This window comes from Bacillus rossius, chromosome 1, assembly GCF_032445375.1.
Source record: "Bacillus rossius redtenbacheri isolate Brsri chromosome 1, Brsri_v3, whole genome shotgun sequence".
Lineage (NCBI taxonomy): Eukaryota > Metazoa > Arthropoda > Insecta > Phasmatodea > Bacillidae > Bacillus > Bacillus rossius.
In genome coordinates, this window is record NC_086330.1 from 141515433 (window position 1) to 141535223 (window position 19791).

Here is a 19791-nt window from a genome sequence, read left to right on the forward strand (position 1 = left end):
TATACAAATCATCTGTCCATCTCTCTATAGGTATATATTTATCCCTATATACATCTATGTATCTCTCTATCTCTATTTATCTCTTTATATCTACATATATACTTCCCACTATCTCTATATCTTCTATACATAAGTCTCTATATAGCTCTATACATCTATAGGTATATCTCTTTATCTAACCCATTTCATTCTCTATACCTCGCTCTATCTCAACTTATCTCTCCGTCTCTATCTCACTATATATATATATATATATAGAGAGAGAGAGAGCTCTATCTCTGTCTCTCTTTTATATTTAAATAAATTGTGTCATGCGTGCGCACTTATACAACAAAAACAGACGAAGTGCCGCTATATAAAATGAAATAAACACATTTTTTTGACACGATTCGTGCTCCAACTATTGAAAAATAGTTATACCGTCTAAGTAACCTTCATGGGCATGCGCATAACAAATCACCAAAATTTCATCGCAATCGGATGAATGGTATAGGAACGCATACGGCACAAACAAACGAAAATTAAAGACATGACAAACGCATCAAACGATGGTGCGTTTAAAATTCAAGGCAACTCTATCTATTGACGAAGTTAAGAACAAAACTGTTATTAGCGCCTTTATTTTGCTAGCCGCTGCGAGCTCCACTAAGCGGACTGGTCTCACCAAGGAGAAAAATATTAATTTGCCAGACCTTACTATGTGTATGATCGTGTGTCAGACATAGAGGAATGACACTCACTCACTGTTTGTATGTCTATGAACTATAATTTTTTCTGTTATAAAATGAAATTATCACTTTTTCACTCCCTTAGGGATGGAATTTCATATTAATATGGAGTCTATATGTTAATCCAGTGGCCTATTTCATAAAACTACAAGTCTACAAGTTACTAGTTACAAGTTACAAGGGAATTTCTTACAAGTGTGAATCTGAAGTGTTTCACAAAGAAAGTTGCTTGACTTGTAGAAGTTGGTGCACTTGTAACACATACCTACAAGTTTACGAGTCAGCTGTTTATTGTTCGTGTTTTGATTATGTAATGAATTTGTAGGTTATAGTTGCGAAGTGAATGCTGATAAAAATGATTTCATTGACAGCATTTACAAATGTTTTGATACATCTGTGTACTGTTGCTTTGGAAATACCATGCATATCTCCAAATGCATGGTACTGTCCGCCATTTCCCAACAAATGTAGAGAGACAAATATTTGTTCCCTTGCAGATAACGATTTATTTCTTCGTGTAGGGTGATACAATATATGACCTATATCTTGTACTAGCTCCTCCAGTTTAACAGCACTCATGCGGAACATTTCGTTATACTCAAATACCGTGCCAAGTCCCATGTTCAACCTCTCTCTAAAATTAAGTGGTCGCCTCATAACCTCAATATCTATATCATCTTCATCAGAATCGGTAAATATAATAATATCCATTGTATTCTAAGATGTTATAATATCATTCTATACACAAGCATAGACTTATTAATGATTTACAACTAATATAATTGGACTTACACAAATTCTACCTATGTATTGACACTGGTAGCAATTTCTTACAAGTTACAAATGCTTGCTAGCTACAAGTTTGTTTATGAAACAAAAACATTTATTTACTTGTAAAATTAACTTGTAACTTGTAGCATTTCACTTGTAACTACAAGTATTTACTTGTAGCTTTATGAAACAACATTTTCAAAGTTTTTACAAGTTACTAGCAAAGTTACTTGTAACTTGTAGACTTGTAGTTTTATGAAATAGGCCACAGGTTGTAAGCTAGCTGTAGGCCAAATTTCATTCAAATCCATTCAGTAGTTTTTACGTGAAAGAGTAACAAACATCCATCCATCCATACTTCAAACTTTCTCATTTATAATATTAGTAGGATAGTTTGTTTTTGTTGTAGAAACCGAATGCTAAAAATAAATGCGATATTTTGCTGACACGCTATTATCCTAACGGTATTCGTGATCATGCCTAACGAGGATCTCTAAATTCGCGAAAAGTATGGGGGAAAGCTGTGTTGGGAAAAAATAGGGGGGGGGGGGGGGGAGAATCCACATCCCGAGCGGGGAGAATAACAACAAAGGGATATCGAGAAACGAGCATTTGACCACTACGACCTTTCCCCCTTCCCCTCTCCAACCAGGTGACCTTGTCGGAAGGGCAACAAGGCAGGGACAAAAAAGAGACGGCCTGGTCCAGTTGAATGCTGCGGGAATATAATCTCCTCCCTCTCTCTCTCTCTCTCTCTCTCTCTCTCTCTCTCTCTTCGACCTTCCCTCTCACGCACGCACGCACCGCGGCCAGAGATTCTAGATCTGAGTGGATCATGTTACCGCTCCGCATGGAAGAAAAGGAACACAAGAGCATCCAAGGTAGGAACCTCGCGCACTCGGGTCAAAGCAACAACTCGATTTTATGACCGTAACAAGACACTAAAACTTCATCTAAGCCTCTCACTCCAACGTCATTAAAGTTGTGAGCTAGCAACCGAAGAGACGCCAACATGGTATCAACCGTTTCTAGGCCATAAACAATTTTCTTTCGTTAAATTTTCAAACATTTTCCTCCGTTAAAGCATTATATGTTATTTAGAGGAATTCCCTAAGTTAATAGTAATTGAATGCAACAAATATTGTTCCCTGTGAAGTCAATGGCGTTTAGTATTGAATTAAGTTTTGGATGATGACTACAAAGATAATAATGTCAATAGGCACTGTACTATGTCCTAAAAAAAATTATTGATGTGATACATGCTGCCTAAACAAATGCCAAAATGTTCAATTTTGAACGTTAAAAACAAATTGTTATAGCGGAAGGAACTATTGAAACCAGTGTGGTGTGTTTTTGTTTCTATCGCTCTCAGATATACACACATATATGGGCGTTGATCCCGGGGGGGGGGGGGGGGGGGGGCAGCCTCCCATCCCCCCGGAATCAAAAAGCCCCCTTTTAAGGGGACCCACTTGCACTTGTAAAAACCTACCTGTGAAATGAGAATGATAAACGTTATACCCACCCCTGGAAATCCTACATATTTTTGCCCATGCACACATATAATTACAGCGTTTCACTGACTGGAATGGTTATCCATGTGGGTTTACTCTTCTCGATTACTCTTCTCGAAGTTTGTGTGCGACTGATTTCACTTTGTTCTGCGCCTCTTTGAAATTTTAACACGTATTAAAAAAAATGGCAGGGCACGCAGCAATGATGATGGAAATAACGAGACTACTTTGCATGTTTGAAGGAATAAAAGAGTTCATGCACTCTTTTCGTCCGCGAGAGAAATGGAATCCAGGGAATAATGATTTGAGTTTGAAAACGCAAAAATCATGAAGCGCCCCCCCCCCCCCCCCCAACCATTAAATGCAAACGTTGCCAGAACTACTCATGCGTCGCAAAAAGTCTATTGAATTGCAACGAATAATGCTTGGGGAACAATCCTAATTTTTCATAAATATGAATTTACTAACATTTCCGCGTAAGATACAAATACAACACCTGGAGAAAACAATTGGTAAAAGTATTTTTATATAGGGTACATATTAATTTCATTTATGAATTATCATCGGTTTGAATTGTATTTGTGGTACAAACACGAATATTACTTATCAACACGGTGATCATTTAAAAATTATAATTTCAAGATATTTATGTTGAAACAAAGCAAAAAAACTGACCTGATTTGAATTTTAAAAATAAAAATAAAATAGCAAAAGCCTAAACCTGAGACTTATAGAATCGTAATATTAGTGTTAACGGTGTTGTAATAGGTTGAAATGGGTTTGTTGCCTTGGGACCTGGTATTTATTGATGAAAAAAAGAAAATATGACTTAATGCAGTTTTTTGAACATACGGCATTGCAGTTTTTGCGTATGTCCAAAAAACTGCATTAAATCAAAATTCCTCATTGCATCAATAATTTAAAGACCGTAGGAAAAAAAGGATCACACCTAATTCACCACAATTCTTATAAACTTTAAATCAACTCAATTAAATTGAAGGAAACACAATGTTTGTTCCTAGATACTAAATGCTATATCTATCTCACGAAAACAAAGTCAAAATGAAACGTGCTTCAATTTATCATACAGCAGTGAATAAATAATTTAGTGATTATTACTACGAAACTATTCAAAACCATCATTTCGGAATCAGACCATTCACTGAGTATATGTTACAAGTAGTTATAATTTAAATTTAAGCTGCATATAAAATCAGATCAATACTAACCGTTACGGATCACATCACAAACATCTCTAAATTAAAACTATGACTAAAATTACGTAACATGTAGAACTTAAATTAAAAACATCTCCTGGAGGTGTTCAGCAAATAATGACAGAATAATACAGGAGAGAAATTACAGGTAAATCAAAAATAATATGCAATCCTATATATACTGCCTAGTCGAACTAACATTGTACATGCATTTCTTTCGTGAAAATAATAAACAAGAGAAAAATATGGTTACAAGTTAGGTCACTACGCATTAAAAGTAATTTAAAAAGTGCATCAAGCTGTATTTACAATCGCGCGACGGGCGCGACACGACAGTTACGATGCTACATAAAACACCACGGCAGCATAAACAGAAACATTCGCTATATGCAACAAACAAAACCCATAAGTGTTTATTAACGTTATTAATCTATAAATGCTTGTTAATGGGTGTTCGTTTTGTGTATAGTACTTATTGGTAAACGTAACCAAAAACTTACAGAAATTTGAGCTACCAATCTTCCAGTTTAAAATGTTAACATCTTTGTACTTGGCTTCCGTTGGTTGCATCCGCGACAAGAATCTATATAAATCATTTATATTTTTAAATCCTATAGCGTCAGCCTTGTCTTGTCAAACCTGCGTAAAACCTATAGGTACCACTTCTGATTGGCTGAGATATTCGGTCACGCTAAAACACACATTTCAACAACCAAAAACCTTAAAATACTAGTTATTCTAGATGAGTTCATACATCCTCTGGTTACTTGAGACCCACTTACCTGTAGTATTCAACGATGATCCGAGGACCCCAAGGCACAGGCGACAGAGGTTATACAGGTCTACGACTATTATTAAGAACCTACCTTGGGATATGTCATTACGTCAGTTCAACCTAGTGGTACCCAAAAATTACAAACATAATGGATACTAACCTTAATTAATTGTCAGTCTGAGATTTTAATTACAACTACGCATCCAGAGTTGAGCCAAGATGATTTTTTTTAAACTTTTCTAAGAAATAAGTGAATGGACAAGAAAATTATAACGTCAAGCACGTGGAATCCAATTAAACAATTTAATTCCATGTATAATGTATTTATCTTTCCGTCCTTGTCAACGGCTAGTGCGAGGAAGTTCTCATCATAAAGCACACGGGGGTCCTAAATAATCAAAACGTACATTCAAGTATTAAAAAAAAAAACAGAAACGGGATCCTACAAAATTAATTAAAATGCAATCAAATCTTTTAACATCTGTTATTTTTAATACACCCCATAAGAAAACGGCAAGTCCAAGGGTCAACTTACGGCTAAGATTAATCCATAGGCAACTTAGGTTGCTGTTTGGTCTACTGCGCCTTTTTTTTTGGGGGGGGGGGGGGTACTCTTAATTCCTACGACATACTTATTTAATCGTACAACTTAAGTGTCCCTCACATCACCAACTCTCCGTGCAAGGACAGTTTGCGGTGACACTCAACTGCGTTGGGCGCACCACAAGACAATACAACATCGCCGAAAGACTACAGAGCGCGCGCATTCCAGCTACTCCTAATTTTGGCGCGCATGCCAACTACTCGTGATTTTGAAATCGACTTCTGTCAACAACAACTGCTTTAGTTACAAAATGTTAGGTCACGTGAACTGATATCTGAATGCCTTCTTGATTGAAAACACACACTTGACAGTAATCAGAAATATGTTCAGAGTATCTGGAATGCACCGCAGCTCGGACGGTACATGTATGTATGTGACTTTGGACCACGCAGATTGCTTGTCAACTGACGGACGAGACGTCACCTCGCTTCTGGTAGGGCGCTTCCAGAAGGCCGCCTGGCCGAAACTCTGAAAGAATCAAAACAAAGAGTCGGTTGTAGACGGACGACCTACGCTCTGACCAGCCGTTAGTAGGAATCAAGAAAATGTGACAGATTTTTTTCTCGTGATAGCCGGCGGTACTTCGGCGAGAGCTGTGAGGTTCGTTCCGGATGAGGACCCACCGACTTTAGTCGCTGTGGACTTTTGCGATCGACAAACAGTTTTGTTACACCCACACCTCGATAGTGAAATTTACACCTGTGCGGGAATTATCAATTAGTACACGAAAAAAATTTCTGTATTATTACAGAAGATTCCTTTGAAAACAAGTTGCAAAGAAATAATTTGAAATACTAAAAATAAAGTATTGTAACTCTGTACAACACGTGGATATGGTTATTTCTGCATGTATTAAATACGTTTTTCGAGATAATTCTGAGTAAGAAAATTGCCACATAATATTATTTTTTTAATTTATGTTTCATTCAAGCATAATTTTTTAAACCATGGAAAAAATAATCGAATTTTCAACAATTTGAACTTATTTTGTTGTGCTTATTATGTGCGCAGTTAATACTAGAAAGCTATTCAGAGAACGGTTTTCAAATAACTATCGGAGTTACTGGAACAGCGTAAAGCATAAATGCCCGGGTAAGAATCCGAGCCCAGTATTATAGCGAAAACTATTTTGTAGAGATACAGTTGTTTTCATGTAAATGTACAAATTTGAAAATGTCTGTAATTTTACATGCATATTTCTGTTCCATTTACAAAACAAAAAATCTACATTTTAATGACCCTACGGGTTGTATGGCACAATGATGCACATTGCAAGTTATCTTTATCTGAAATGGTGGCAGATATTATAGAAGAAAAACTGAATCTCTTACTTCTGAAAAAAGGTAAGTTTTTTTCCCCTGACATCCACTATAAAGAAAAATACCTAAGTTAACAAATAATGAAACTAGCTGAATTGAATTTTTGTATAGTTTAAAAGCTAATACGGCCGAACTAAAGGCATCGAAGTTAATTGGAATCTTGGGGTTTTATACACGAAAATAGTGAGAAAGGTATTTCAGCAATTTTCCTTTATTTATTCTTTTCACAAAGTAATGGTGCGCACTAACAAATTTGTATTTTTTTTACAGTTTTAACTGTCATTAATTATTTTTCATTAGTTGTGAACCTGGCTGCATTATTCGATCGACGAGAAAAGGATACATTAAATAAAAATTTAAAAAAAAAACGATGTATTAATAACAGTATGATTACCATCCAACTTTCTGACGAAGAAGTTAATTGTCTGTATAATACAGTTTATCGCGATTTATTAGTACACAGAATGGGAGAGAACACAAGTAGTTATCACGAATGCATGTTCGCCTTCGTAGTATGTTCAGCAAAATCCGCGAATATAATTAATTCCCCGAATCATCCAAGTATTTTATAGTTTTACGCCGATTTAAAACCTGTTCTATTTCCTAAGCAAATGATCAGTATGGATAAAAACAGCTTGCACTAGTGATACTTCCCACAACTCGTATCAAGGAACCACAGCAAAAGGAATTTAGCCTCTCGTGCCAAAACAAATAATCTGCTATTCCACGTAACTCCCGGGGAAGCACAGCGAGGGCCGAGCGACGAGCCACACAGCTCTCTCCGCGACGCGCCGCGGGGACATACTCACTCTTCCCCTTGACGAACTCGGCGGTCCTCGCTGCCGACGCGAGGGCGCCCAGCGCCGCGGCGACCAGCACAAGCGTGAGCGGCGACCGGCGGGGCGCCGGAGTCATGGTCCCTGCCGCTGTGGCGGGGTCGTCACCCCCGCGGCACGCGCCCCATCGTCACACTCCCGACGCCGACCTCCGCCGCGGGCGCCTCCTGCGGCCGCGGCGCCACGACGCCATTCCAGGCCCGCGCTGCAAGACGACGAGGTTCGCGCGAGACCCGACACCAGCCGCGCGCGGCCACGACTGCCCGCCCGCCGCGCCGCGCAGGTGCTGCTCCGGGGGAGGGGGGAGTCCAGGAGGAGGAGGTGGGGAGGTACCTGTTCCCTCGCTCCTCCAATCGCGCGCCGCCGACCTAGACATAACACCGATCCCGCCGCGGCGCGACCCGACAATCCCCGGCCTCCCGGCTTGGCCTGCTCCATCGACAGCATTAATAATCACCTTAAAAAAAAACTGTTCACAATGCGAACTGGTTCAACACTTCAGTGCCGAAATAGATTCGCAAAAACGCCGCAATGAATAACGTCAACAGATTCATATTCGTGTTCGCAGTTTAATTTTAAAAAATCTTGTAATATATATATATATATATATATATATATATATATATATGTGTGTGTGTGTGTGTGTGTGTGTGTGTGTGTGTGTGTGTGTGTGTGCGCGCGTGCGTGTTCAAAATAAAGGAAATAATTATAATCCTTAAAATTACAATGTAAGTAATTGTTTATTAAGTGACCGCTTAGTGCCTAGCTGATATAAAGAGGACGACTAATAAACATAATCAATTCTTGTTTAATCCTATCAATTTTGGTTTAGTAATATCACCCTAGTCATAGCTGCGAAAAGCTTGACGAATGAATGTTTCATTTCCGTGGCCTAGAGCCTTGAAATTTGATGTATAGATTCTTTAGGGGACGTCTGCACCTAGTAAACATTTTTTTAAAAATATTTGAATTAGTTTTTTTAATTTAATTTCTAAGAAATGTTTGGCTATTATTATTGATTTTCACCCATCAATATTCCGTGCGAAACTTTCAGTAGAGAAACAACTGTCCCTCTCGGCTGGTTCGACGAAATGTTTGTTCCAATTGTAAAAGTTTATATGCGCCGTATTTCACTTTAACTGTGTATTCCTTTCTCTACAGCATTCAAGTATGACCGTTAAAATTTCAGTTTCAATTAAGGTTCAGAATAAAACAATCATCATTATAATACTTTTGATATTTTTTAAAATAGTAATGTGATATTTCTACAAAGGCAGTATATGTTATTCAAATAACAGCCCATCCTTAAAACCTTTCACTGTTAAATCCAAAATACCATATTTTGTTTTTACTATGTAAAAAATCAGGAGGAATCTGAAACGATGAATGTCTGTATTCAGGTGGTGTTCACAGTTGAGCAAAAGCCATGTATTATATGGTAATTTCAACGGTTGCATATCAAACTAACCTCACATCTCTGGAGCATGTCCGTTATACTTTTACATGAAATGCTGGTTGGTGAATAAACTATTCAAATATTTCACATTCACTTTGTATCATTAGTAAAAAAAAAGCAGCGTGTTAACATAACACGTAAATATTTTCGTTAAGTAATCAGCGTAACCACAGAACTAGTGAAAATATATATAGCAAGAAACCACGCTGTAACACACAGCCACGGCAGTTATGCACATGTTTCTCATCAACGTTGCTTCCCTGAAGTTCTGCAGAATACCTCTTTGAAGATTTAAGTCTAAACGTTTTCTACCTACGCAAATTCATGGCTGATGATTTCAGGCAGCTAGTAGTTATATACCAAAATGCTTAAAAATCCCGGTCCTTTCATCCTGATTTTGGTTTCGCATAGTTCCCCGATAATCATTACAGGAAAATACTGGGATAGTTCCTTACAATATGCTTTGGCCGATTTTATTCACCTCGTTTTCCCTGACGTGTTTTAAGGTGGTATCTCCGTAAATAACGACCTCGTTGACAACTAAATGTGTGTGTGTCTGTGTGTGTATATATATGTATATATATACACACAGACACACACACACATAATGGGCATTCTAAAGGTAACGAATGTTTGTTCCTCTAGATATTTACATTCAATAAATTGAAACAAAACTTATTTTACAAACCATATGGTGCATTAGCTATTTTTCTGGGTAGTCGCCATACAAATGTAAACATTTGCCATAGCATATCAGCAACTTATCTATGCCTTCTGCATACTCAGTTACCGCCAAGTTGTTGAATCAGTCATTAATGCCCCCTTTAAGTTCGTTGTCATTTCCATAGTGGTTCACGGCCAACCTGTTGAATTTTTTCCTCAATCCTTGATTTGAATTCGTCAGTCACGACTAAAGGTCGGCCCGTGCGTTCTTCATCATGAATATTCGTTCACCAGCCATTAAACATGATACACCATTTTCAAACTGAAGCTTCATTCAAAACATACCATAAACCTTTATCTGTCCATAAATTTCGATAGGGCGAACTTTTTTTCCGCTTTCGAAAAGCGGGATCTGTAATTTTGACGACCATTTCAAAGTCGCACTACGGACAGTAAACGACCGTTGCAGCTCGATGTTAGCGTCTGACTGGAGAAGCAATGGGAGAGTCCATGACGCGGCGGTGGGGGTGTTGGCAGAACGGCGCGGCTCGTCACATCGACACGTTCTTTACTTTTAGAATGACCCTCGAGTGTATAGACATAGTTATTCTCCCAATCAACCATCGGGCTATTGCCACTCCACTCGCAACTTCACACACTCTAGGGCAAAGGTCTTGACTTCGATTCGCCGCACGCAGAGTCAAACGGAGCCGGTGTGTTCGACCGCAGATCCCGCGGATATCGCCGCCGGTCTTCGTTTGGGGAAAGCGTGGTTAGGGTACATCACAAATCCTGTTCAAGGACCTCGAGCCCCAACCCCCCCCCCTCCTGCAGCAAGCCTCCTGGGGGGGGGGGGGGTTTACAACTCTCCAACTAGCTCCTCCCCAACCCTTCCCCTCACCGGGCAACTCGGGAGTTAGCAGGGCCAGCTCGGTGCGATTAATCTCCCAGCTCATTTAGAACAAACCTGCTGTGCTGCTATCGACCAGAACTCGTGTTAGATCAATAGCCCTGCTAAATATAGAACATGATTCACGATCAGGCTATGCGTTCAGATCGTGGTTAAGCTGCAATAAAATTTTTCGAAAAAAAAAAAAAAAAAAAAAAGGGATTTTGTACAACCTTTATTTTTATTTCACAATTTTCTTTATAAGCTGAAGAAGCAAAAAAACGTAGCGTAGATTACCAAGGCGTTACATCATTAAATAAAGGATCCTCAGTTCAAAGCACAAAAATAAATCTGTAAATTTATTTTTTTTTAACAATTTAATTACTGGTTAAGGCAACATGTGCGCCAACTCTCGGAGAGCTTCACACTAATACACTACAAAGGAAAATGCAGGATTTTTAGTCACTAGGTTGGTCACTGAAATCTCAATGCAAAGAAAATTGTATTATCAAAATACAGGACTATATGGTTTTCGCGTCGATGGCATACTACATAGGCCGAATTTAAGTCCACGTTTATTCCACGTCAACTGTGAAGTTTATGTGTGTTTGTCTTGATGACGAGACCAGATCCCAGCCTCCTGTGTTCGTCTGTGCTGTCGTTGTGTTGTCCAGATTATCTGTTAGGAATCTTCGTTGAATTCATCTGTTTGTCGCTGTGCTGTCGAAGGTCGGTTATTTGTCTATATTTACAGTTATTGACACAACTGTATCATCGTTGTCAGTCGACTGTGTTGGCCTGTGCTATGACATTTTTATGACTATTTCCTTCCGCGGAATTCGGGGTGCAGTCTATGCATTTACATTTTGACATCGGCTGATTTTGGCGTGTTTTCCGTGTGTTTGCGTATTCATGTTTTCCCCCGTTACTTAAGTTTATCTGTGACAAACAGTGTAACTAGTAATGGAGTATGTAAAAAAAACAACTTTTTTTTAACACTTCAAAGAACAAATGTGGAGTGTTTCGGAAAGTAAACACAGACTCTTAGTTGTATACGCTGAAAAACAAAAAAAAAATATGCAGATTGGTAGTACCAGTTGAGTTTATAATCAGTTTTTAAATGTTAGTACATGCTAAAAATAACCTGATGTATACAATTTAAATCTGAGTACTCGAACAAATCAATATTAGGTTTTTCGGCAGAGACAGCAATTGAGTTATGTACAAAATGAAATAAATAAAGGAAGTTAGTTTCCTGGACAGTATATTGCTTAAATCAGCTGATAATGATATAAAAACTAAACTGTAGATAATCGATAATGTTTCGATGTGACACTCAGGGGGAAAAACCAAAATATTCACGGATACAAAGTAAATACATCCAATAAATGCCCATTACTGATTCAAAAATTTACTGCTTCCTTACATTGGGGCAGCTGCTACGCCTGTAAATATCAATACACACACTGTAGAGAAGTCACAGGTTAGGCTGTTTTAAAACTTTTATATTAACTGTTAAGTAAAGATATAAATAAAACTAGGACTAATAAGTTTGCTGGCAACCAACACTTTTATTCTCTGATCTTAAAAATTCTGTTATCACAATATCTTCAAACATTTGCATGCGTAAATGAACTTCCTTAATTTAGAGAGGTGGGCCTGTTTAGACACCGGCGGTTACTTCGGACAAAACTTATGAATAATTAAACGAAATGTCTAGCATACATCCTGGAAACGACCGCAGTCTGACCTTTCTTGTGCCTTTTCCCTGAAACTATTATTAATTGCGATAGTAATCTATGACTAAAACGCGTGAAACATACCATTTCCAGAACGACTAAAACCGACTGAGCGTGACGGAAAATAGCGCCATTACGGTAAAAGATCGCTTGTCTATTCATTAACTACAAGCTAACAATATTAACTCAATTCGCCCAAAACCTTTCCTACAATGAGACGTAAAGTTTCCTCTGCCGTAAACTTCCAAAAAATTTATTCCAAATAAATCTGAATAATTTCTCTGAAGCCTGAATATATTACATAAAACTACGTAGGAATACCTACTTAAAAATAACGTCCGTATTGCAGAGTTAATTGAGTTAGTCTTACAAGAAAACGGAAGTCTTCAAACTTTATAGCATCCGTTGCAGAGTGAATAAAATATATTAATAATAGTTGTGACTGTGAAGCTGACGACTGAGAAACTGACTGTGTAATCTATTAATTAATTTCGATCTCTGTGTAGAATTAACTAACAACTGAGATATCAACATCACTTGCATCTTTGGCGTAGAATGCTTTGCAAACTCTTTCACCTAAAGTTTAGCCTCTTTCAACTCTCAGATTTCAAACGTGTTCATGTTTAGCACCATAGTTTATATTTAAGTCACCTACAGCTTAATTCAAGCACTCCCTTCCTACCCATCAGCTCAGAAACGTGACTTTGACATTCAATGAGATTAAACTGGACTGCGAAATGACAGGTCGGGCCGGTTGTTCATGTAATTACTTCAATTACTTCATCTTCCACGCGCGCACATGATGAAGCTCGTGTTCTCCCCTTCATTGAAGTCTCCCGTGCGGTTCGAAACCACGGGTTGAGGATACTATGCACTTTGGTGTTTGACAGCGGCAAGAACTGAAGTCAACCGTGGTCAATCATACCTTAGGACGGCTTGCACACTCGGTCCTAACTTGAGGCAAAGAAGACTATAAAATTATATGATTAAAAGCGGAATTACAATAGCCCGTCGACTCCGTCGTCATTCGTCCGTCCGTTGCTCTTTCGTCCGTCAACGCCACGCATATAGCCAAGCCATTTACACTGACTTCATGCGTCCGTCAGAATATTTTCCCAAATAAGTACTGCTAGCAATTCATGTTTTTCTCTTGGAGATTTATATAGATGTTGTTTTATATTTATGTCGTGTTTATGTACGTACTTCATTAGCATTTCCTCGGAAAAATTACAGAGTCATGAATAAATTGTTTGAACATGAGTTTTAAGAACTACAATGTTATTATTAAAAATATCTGAAAGAGCTGTACAAACATCACAGGCATGTATTCTGGTAAAAATTGACTGCCGCAGCCAAAATCATAGATATAATCCATCCGTCCGTCCGTCCGTCAAAAGTTAGAGCTTGCAAAGCTTTAGACGGAGGGACGGATACAATTTTTTGTGCCATTCGACTGGATGCAGGTCTCGTGAACGACGGATGAATGACGGACGGATAACGGACGGATGGACGGACGGAGGCGACGGGCTATTTAAACTCCGCCTTAACGGGGAAAGATTGAAAACGAAAGACGCCACTTTTGTTTCAACAGTTTTTTGGCCTTAACAATTGTTTTAAGGTTTTATTTTCAAAATTTGGCTTCGTTGAATATAGTTATATATATATAATATATAATATATATATATAATATATAATATATAGTTACTAAAGTGAGCAAGGTTGCGTCACGCGCAGGTGCAGAGCTAGCTGGGCTGATACATGCCGCTGTAACATGAGATGTGCCGTGCGCACCTGGATCGCCGCTTCCCCTCCCTCCAGCCCTCAGCTCCCCGCGCGGCGCTGTTAGTTTGACATCCGAAACCTGACAGCTGAGGAGTTACGCGAGCCGCCGACACGTGTTTCGAGAGATTTCTGCAGTCGGGTCGGCGCGGAATGACGCGACTGGCCCCAGCCGCGCTCGGGAGTTCTGGAAGGTGTCTGGGCTGATATAAAAGCCGGGGGACGCCGGCCTCAGAAGAGTAGTTCAGAGTGAAGTCAGAAGTTTTCCCGCGGCGGGGTTTCCGGGCGATAGAGCGGCGAAGTCCCTGGACGAAGGTTCCAGGGCGAAGAGTTCAGTTCCAGGCGATAGTGTCGCGGGCGCGGCGAAGTGCGGCGACGAAGTCCTGCAACGGAGGACCACGAGGGGTGCCGCGGCGAGAGTTGCGCCAGAGGTGCGGCCCAGCGAGGTGTGCGGTGTGTAAGAACGAGTGACTGAGGAAGCAACATTTTTAAGTACAATTGATTAATTGGCATTTTTAGATTATTTGCTAGTAATGTAAATAGTGGCAATAAATAAAACTGTACGTGTGATAAAAATCTTTAATTGGCCTAGCCCTTTACGAACCCTGTAAATCGCAAAAATATATATTTTTAAATGAAATAAGTTGATAGTGATTAGCTTCTATGAAACGTTTATTCTGTGAGGTCATTGGGGTTTAGTTTTTAATACTGAAATAATACTATCAATAGACACTATTCGAAAATATCTTACTGGTGTTCTATATCCTAATGAAGGCAAATAGCCAATATTAAAAGATTTAAAAAAGCTGTTATTGCTTAGTACGTACGTTCAAACCAATATGACGTCTTGCGATTCCCAACTTTTCCCCCTAAATATATAAGTTTAAGCTTGGTTTTTTCCTTGCTAAACGTAAAAAAGGACTTATATTCGTGGAAACCCTCGGAAGGAAAGAAAACTCAAACACCAAAAGAAAACAAAAGAACGGACTCAGCAGCTCACCCAACACCAGCCAGTAACAGAAAATCTTGTGAGATAGGCTGGAGCACGAGGCAGCAGAATACATATATATCTCTTTCGGGTATTCGAAGATAGGCCCTTGGCTGACTAAATATAAAAGGCTCTGACTTGTTTCTCAGCTCTGATGGCGCCCTAACTTATGACACTGTTTGTTTTAATTTTTTCGACACAAGATAATATTTTGCCGAGAGGACAATATTTTTTGTGATATTTTTTTTCCCTTAGAACATTTTAGATTATGAATAAATGCAGTGACACCGGAGCATTGAAAAATATAATAATGGTGGTGGTGTTAATATTACGACCATGTTGTACCAATCATGTCGTGGAGTCATCGAAATAAGTTTAATAGTCCAGTTCTGAAATCTGGCGTATTAAAATTACCGAACCGAAGAGAACGGTTTATTCGTCCATAAGAAGTAAGGAAAAGCAAAGGACATTTCTTGTGAATGTTTCAGATGGCAACATATTTTGATAAGTACAATTTTATGTCATTGGCAACACAGAAAATTCTGGTGCCTGTTTATGTTAAGTTACCAATTTTTTTCCAGGAACCTCGCGATATGGTCATTTTACTTAGCTTTGATCTCCTACCCCGTTAAAGGTTAAAAATTCCTCCCATTTTCCTTCCCTGAAAACCACTCCAGGTTGAAAGGTAACCTACAGAGCGAGGAGAGTTCCGCACGCCCCGCGAGGGGGGAAACAAAAGACTGCCCACTGAGAGAAAGAGGAGGGAAGGAGAAACCAGAGAACTATAAAATGACCGACCGGCGCAGGTTACGAGCCTCCTCCCCCTCTCCCCCATCCAACCCCCTGTGCTCAATCTCGGTGGGTTCAATGTCGTCTGGGAACTCTTGGAATGTGACGACACGGGGTGAAAAAGGTCGCGGGTTCCAATCCGCCCGACGAACAGGGGAAACTCAAGGAATTTAACGATATCTTAGTTACAAAACAATATCAGTGGTCGTTGAAACCACATTCGTATGCCTTAAATAATCCGTAACTGATTTTTACTAGCTTTAATTAAACTTAAGAGTTACAAACAAGTAGTTCTTAATTTGAAGCAAAGTCAACCTGTCTTTCGACTGATCATAATACATAATGTATCATTTCGAAGCTTTTTTTTTTTTTACCTGAAATGTCATTTATACGAAAGTTGATGGAAATTATAACAGTTCCGTCTGAGAACAGTGAAGAAAGCATTTTATAGTAAATTCCATGGACGTAAATGCTGGGGGGGGGGGGGGGGCAGGGGAATTGTAAAGCCCCTCAGTGAGAAGGTCCGCTTGTGATGGCAAAATCGTAAATGTGAAAAGGGAATGAATGATAAACGTAACTTCACGGAGGCCCCCGGGAAATTCTACACATTTTCGCCCCTGGTCTTAGTTATAAATGTTACGTATATTTTTTGAAATGTGTTTTGACAATGACGTGTGTTGTAGGGCTGATGAGGCAGCGGAAAATATTTTAGTAAGGATAGAGAAAAACAGGAAAACTCAGGGGGTTTATTCTAAGTTTCTCGGAAAAGAGTTCCCGATCGTGATTCCACGATTATCGGAAGCTTTCTACAATATGGTATTCTAAGTTACTTTCATCAACTCGGAACCTTTCGATTCTCGGAAGCCAACGATCGGTATGTTTCGAGTATACAATTGCTGTCGAAAAGCCTTTGCCGATCGAGAATTAGCAGCCAGTTGAAATCATGGCGGATGCACGATTTATGTGTACACAAATAGTTATACATGGTCGAAAATAGTACATTTTTGGGCGTGATCTATATTTACGATATTTTACGTAGGAGTCAATTGTGTTTAATATTTTGTAAAAGGAAATTTTTTCCCAGTAGCATTGAATATGTATGTTTTTGGGGTCCTATTCAAGTAGTTGACCTAACAGTCACGAGAGGGCAGCAGGGCTTGCGGGTGTGCGAGGCAGTAGCGCGTGCTGCGGCGAATAGGACTACTACAACACTTAATCGGAATTAAGTTTCGCGTCCATTACCGTTTCCCAAGTGGTAACAGTAATTACTGAAGATATTTGTACATTTATTATGTATAAAATATTGATCCATAATACATGTACAAATATCTTCAGTAATTACTGTTACCACTCAAGAAACGGTAATGGACGCAAAACTTAATTCCGATAAAGTGTTGCAGTAGTCCTACCGGCCGCTGCGCGCTACTGCCTCGCACTTCCGCAATCCCTGCCATCTAGTAACTGTTAGGCCAACTACTTGAATACGCCCCAAAGTCACGAAAGTATTTCTTCATATGGAAGCTACTTCTAACCATATACATATCACAATGCCGTTTTATGGAATGATTTGATATGACGTATATAAGTAAAAGAAATGCATTCCGTTTTTTTAGTGCTCCAGATACATAATAACTAAGTGGGAATGTAAAGACGTTCTTTCTATAATACCAATATTATAACGAAGATTTTATGCAAGTAAATTGAAAAATAACCCAACTTCCAAATACATATTCATAATTTATTCGCCTGTTTCAGATATAAAAAGTTTCAACAATAACTCAGCGTGTGTATTTTGTTGCAGTCGTGAAATTCGATGAAAATTTTCTCCGCAAGAATTCGGGGTGCTCCTCCATAAAATAAACCAACATTTTAATTTGCCTCTCACTCACACGAGATCGCCGAGCAGCCATTATTTCAATAATACAATGACCGACCACGTGCAAACAACTCTAAAAATTTCACACCAAATATCCCGTAAAAATAATTTAAGAAATAAACATGTTTTCACTTGCTCGAGCACTTTTAAAATTACTTAAGATTTCTATAAATACTTTTATCAACATTGAAACATCTGGAAAGTATATTGTCTTATAAACTCTGTGTTTTTATTTATAAATTTGTTAGAAATATGAAGTGTTTTTTGTTGTTATGTTGCAGTTTTCAAATCTCATCTTCGCTGCCAGAAAAATTGTAGAGGGGGAAATCGTAACCCGAACTTTGCCGAGATAGTTAGGCCTCGTAACGATACCGCGTTTAGAATAGCAATTTCAGTACCTTTCGATTACGATCGTTCGGAACCGTGTGTTGCCGATCGGCCAAAGAGCTATATGTCGGAATCGATATCGAAATGTTCCGATAGAAAACGCTGAAAACTTAGAATAAACCCCCAGGGAAACATGCGTCCGCTCAGGCCGGTATTCCGAGACGTTCGGATAAGGTAGCGAATAAGCACTTCCTTGGTGATACAACCGTAACCTAACTCGCGGGCCGTATTCCAGAATGTGTCAAAAGCGAATCCCAGTAAGGAAACAAATCGCCAACTGTTTTAATAAACGGTGCCCTGCAAAAGGCTAGAAACTAGTTTCAACGCATTCTAGCAGACGTTTAGCAACCATCAATACAACTGTTACGGCAAAAATACTATAGATAGCAGCAACACCGCACAGAAATATAACATCAATTCTAATTTTCTCAAGTACGTTTAAAGTTACGATTATTTCTTGTAATGGCCATTAAAGTGTACAAAACGTATTCCAGGATAGTTTAACTATTACAAAGTTTAACTTGGCACACCAACGCGCTTGGTACGTCCCCCAACGATCACAAAACTGACTATATACGAGTTAATGACGCCAGACGCGGGTCCGCCTTCTGGACGAAGTCAACGAAAAAGTGAGCTCTGCGCAAGCGCAGAATTTAGGCAACAAATCGGCAACGGATAGGACACCAAAATCAGTTCCCTAAAAATCAGGCACTGGCCGTGTCCTATCGTGCACTAGGAATACGGTTAAGGGTACAGGTGTAGCATAATAAACACCTAAACCCTTATGTTTGTGTGTTGGAATACCGGCTAACGTTACCCCCCCCCCTTTTTTTTCACTCCGTTCCACCTACTGATTTCCCCACCCGACGAGCTGTCCTCATCTGACAGCCATCAATCTCGGGGCGGGCCGCGTGGTGAGTAGCACACTGAGAGGCACGTGTCGACCACACGGCGCCTGGACGGACAGCGCAGACGCCCGCGAGTACTCTCTCCTGTTCTCCAGGGCGCTGGGCAGTGTGGCGTAGCTGAACTCACAATGATCCGTCTCGCCCGTCGTAAACCCGTCCGTCAATCACGTGACCAGCAGCCAATCAAATGGCCCGGAAAATTTCATCCGTCGTCCGTCAGAACCTTACCAACCTTTAACTTTCGTCGGACGGAGGGATGAAATAACATCCAGAATGTCAACATAATACCTATTGCCGGTAACCTCTACTATCTTAAAAGGTTTTTAAGCATGTTTATTTGTTTATCTGCTTCCGTTAAATTTTTAACTTACTTTTGGACACATTTTTAAAAACTGAAAATATTGCAATAGACATCAGAACGACAAAAATTGAGTTTTACGAGTTTTTATTAACTGTTTAACTAATATACATATAAAAGATCAATTTTCACCAGTATTTAAGCCTTCTGGTCTGTTAGCAGCATAAAAAATGGAAAATTATTTGACGGATGTGC

The 19791-nt window shown here is 39.2% G+C and overlaps 1 protein-coding gene across 3 annotated transcripts in view; it reads right to left on the bottom strand.

The window, feature by feature from the left end:
* The window catches only part of LOC134546234 (epidermal growth factor receptor), a 605999-nt gene that overhangs the window by 105771 nt on the left and 480437 nt on the right, over window positions 1-19791 (bottom strand). Inside the window, exons 2-3 of one of the 3 annotated variants that reach the window (XM_063388877.1) lie at window positions 7738-7969; window positions 6033-6077 (exon numbers count right to left, since the gene is read on the bottom strand). The exons of 1 other annotated variant lie outside the window; for it this stretch is intronic. In XM_063388877.1, coding sequence (XP_063244947.1) covers window positions 6033-6077; window positions 7738-7843 — 151 coding nt within the window. In that variant the 5' untranslated portion in view covers window positions 7844-7969. The remainder of the gene's footprint in view (window positions 1-6032; window positions 6078-7737; window positions 7970-19791) is intronic. One more of the 3 variants, XM_063388878.1, reaches the window with a different exon arrangement.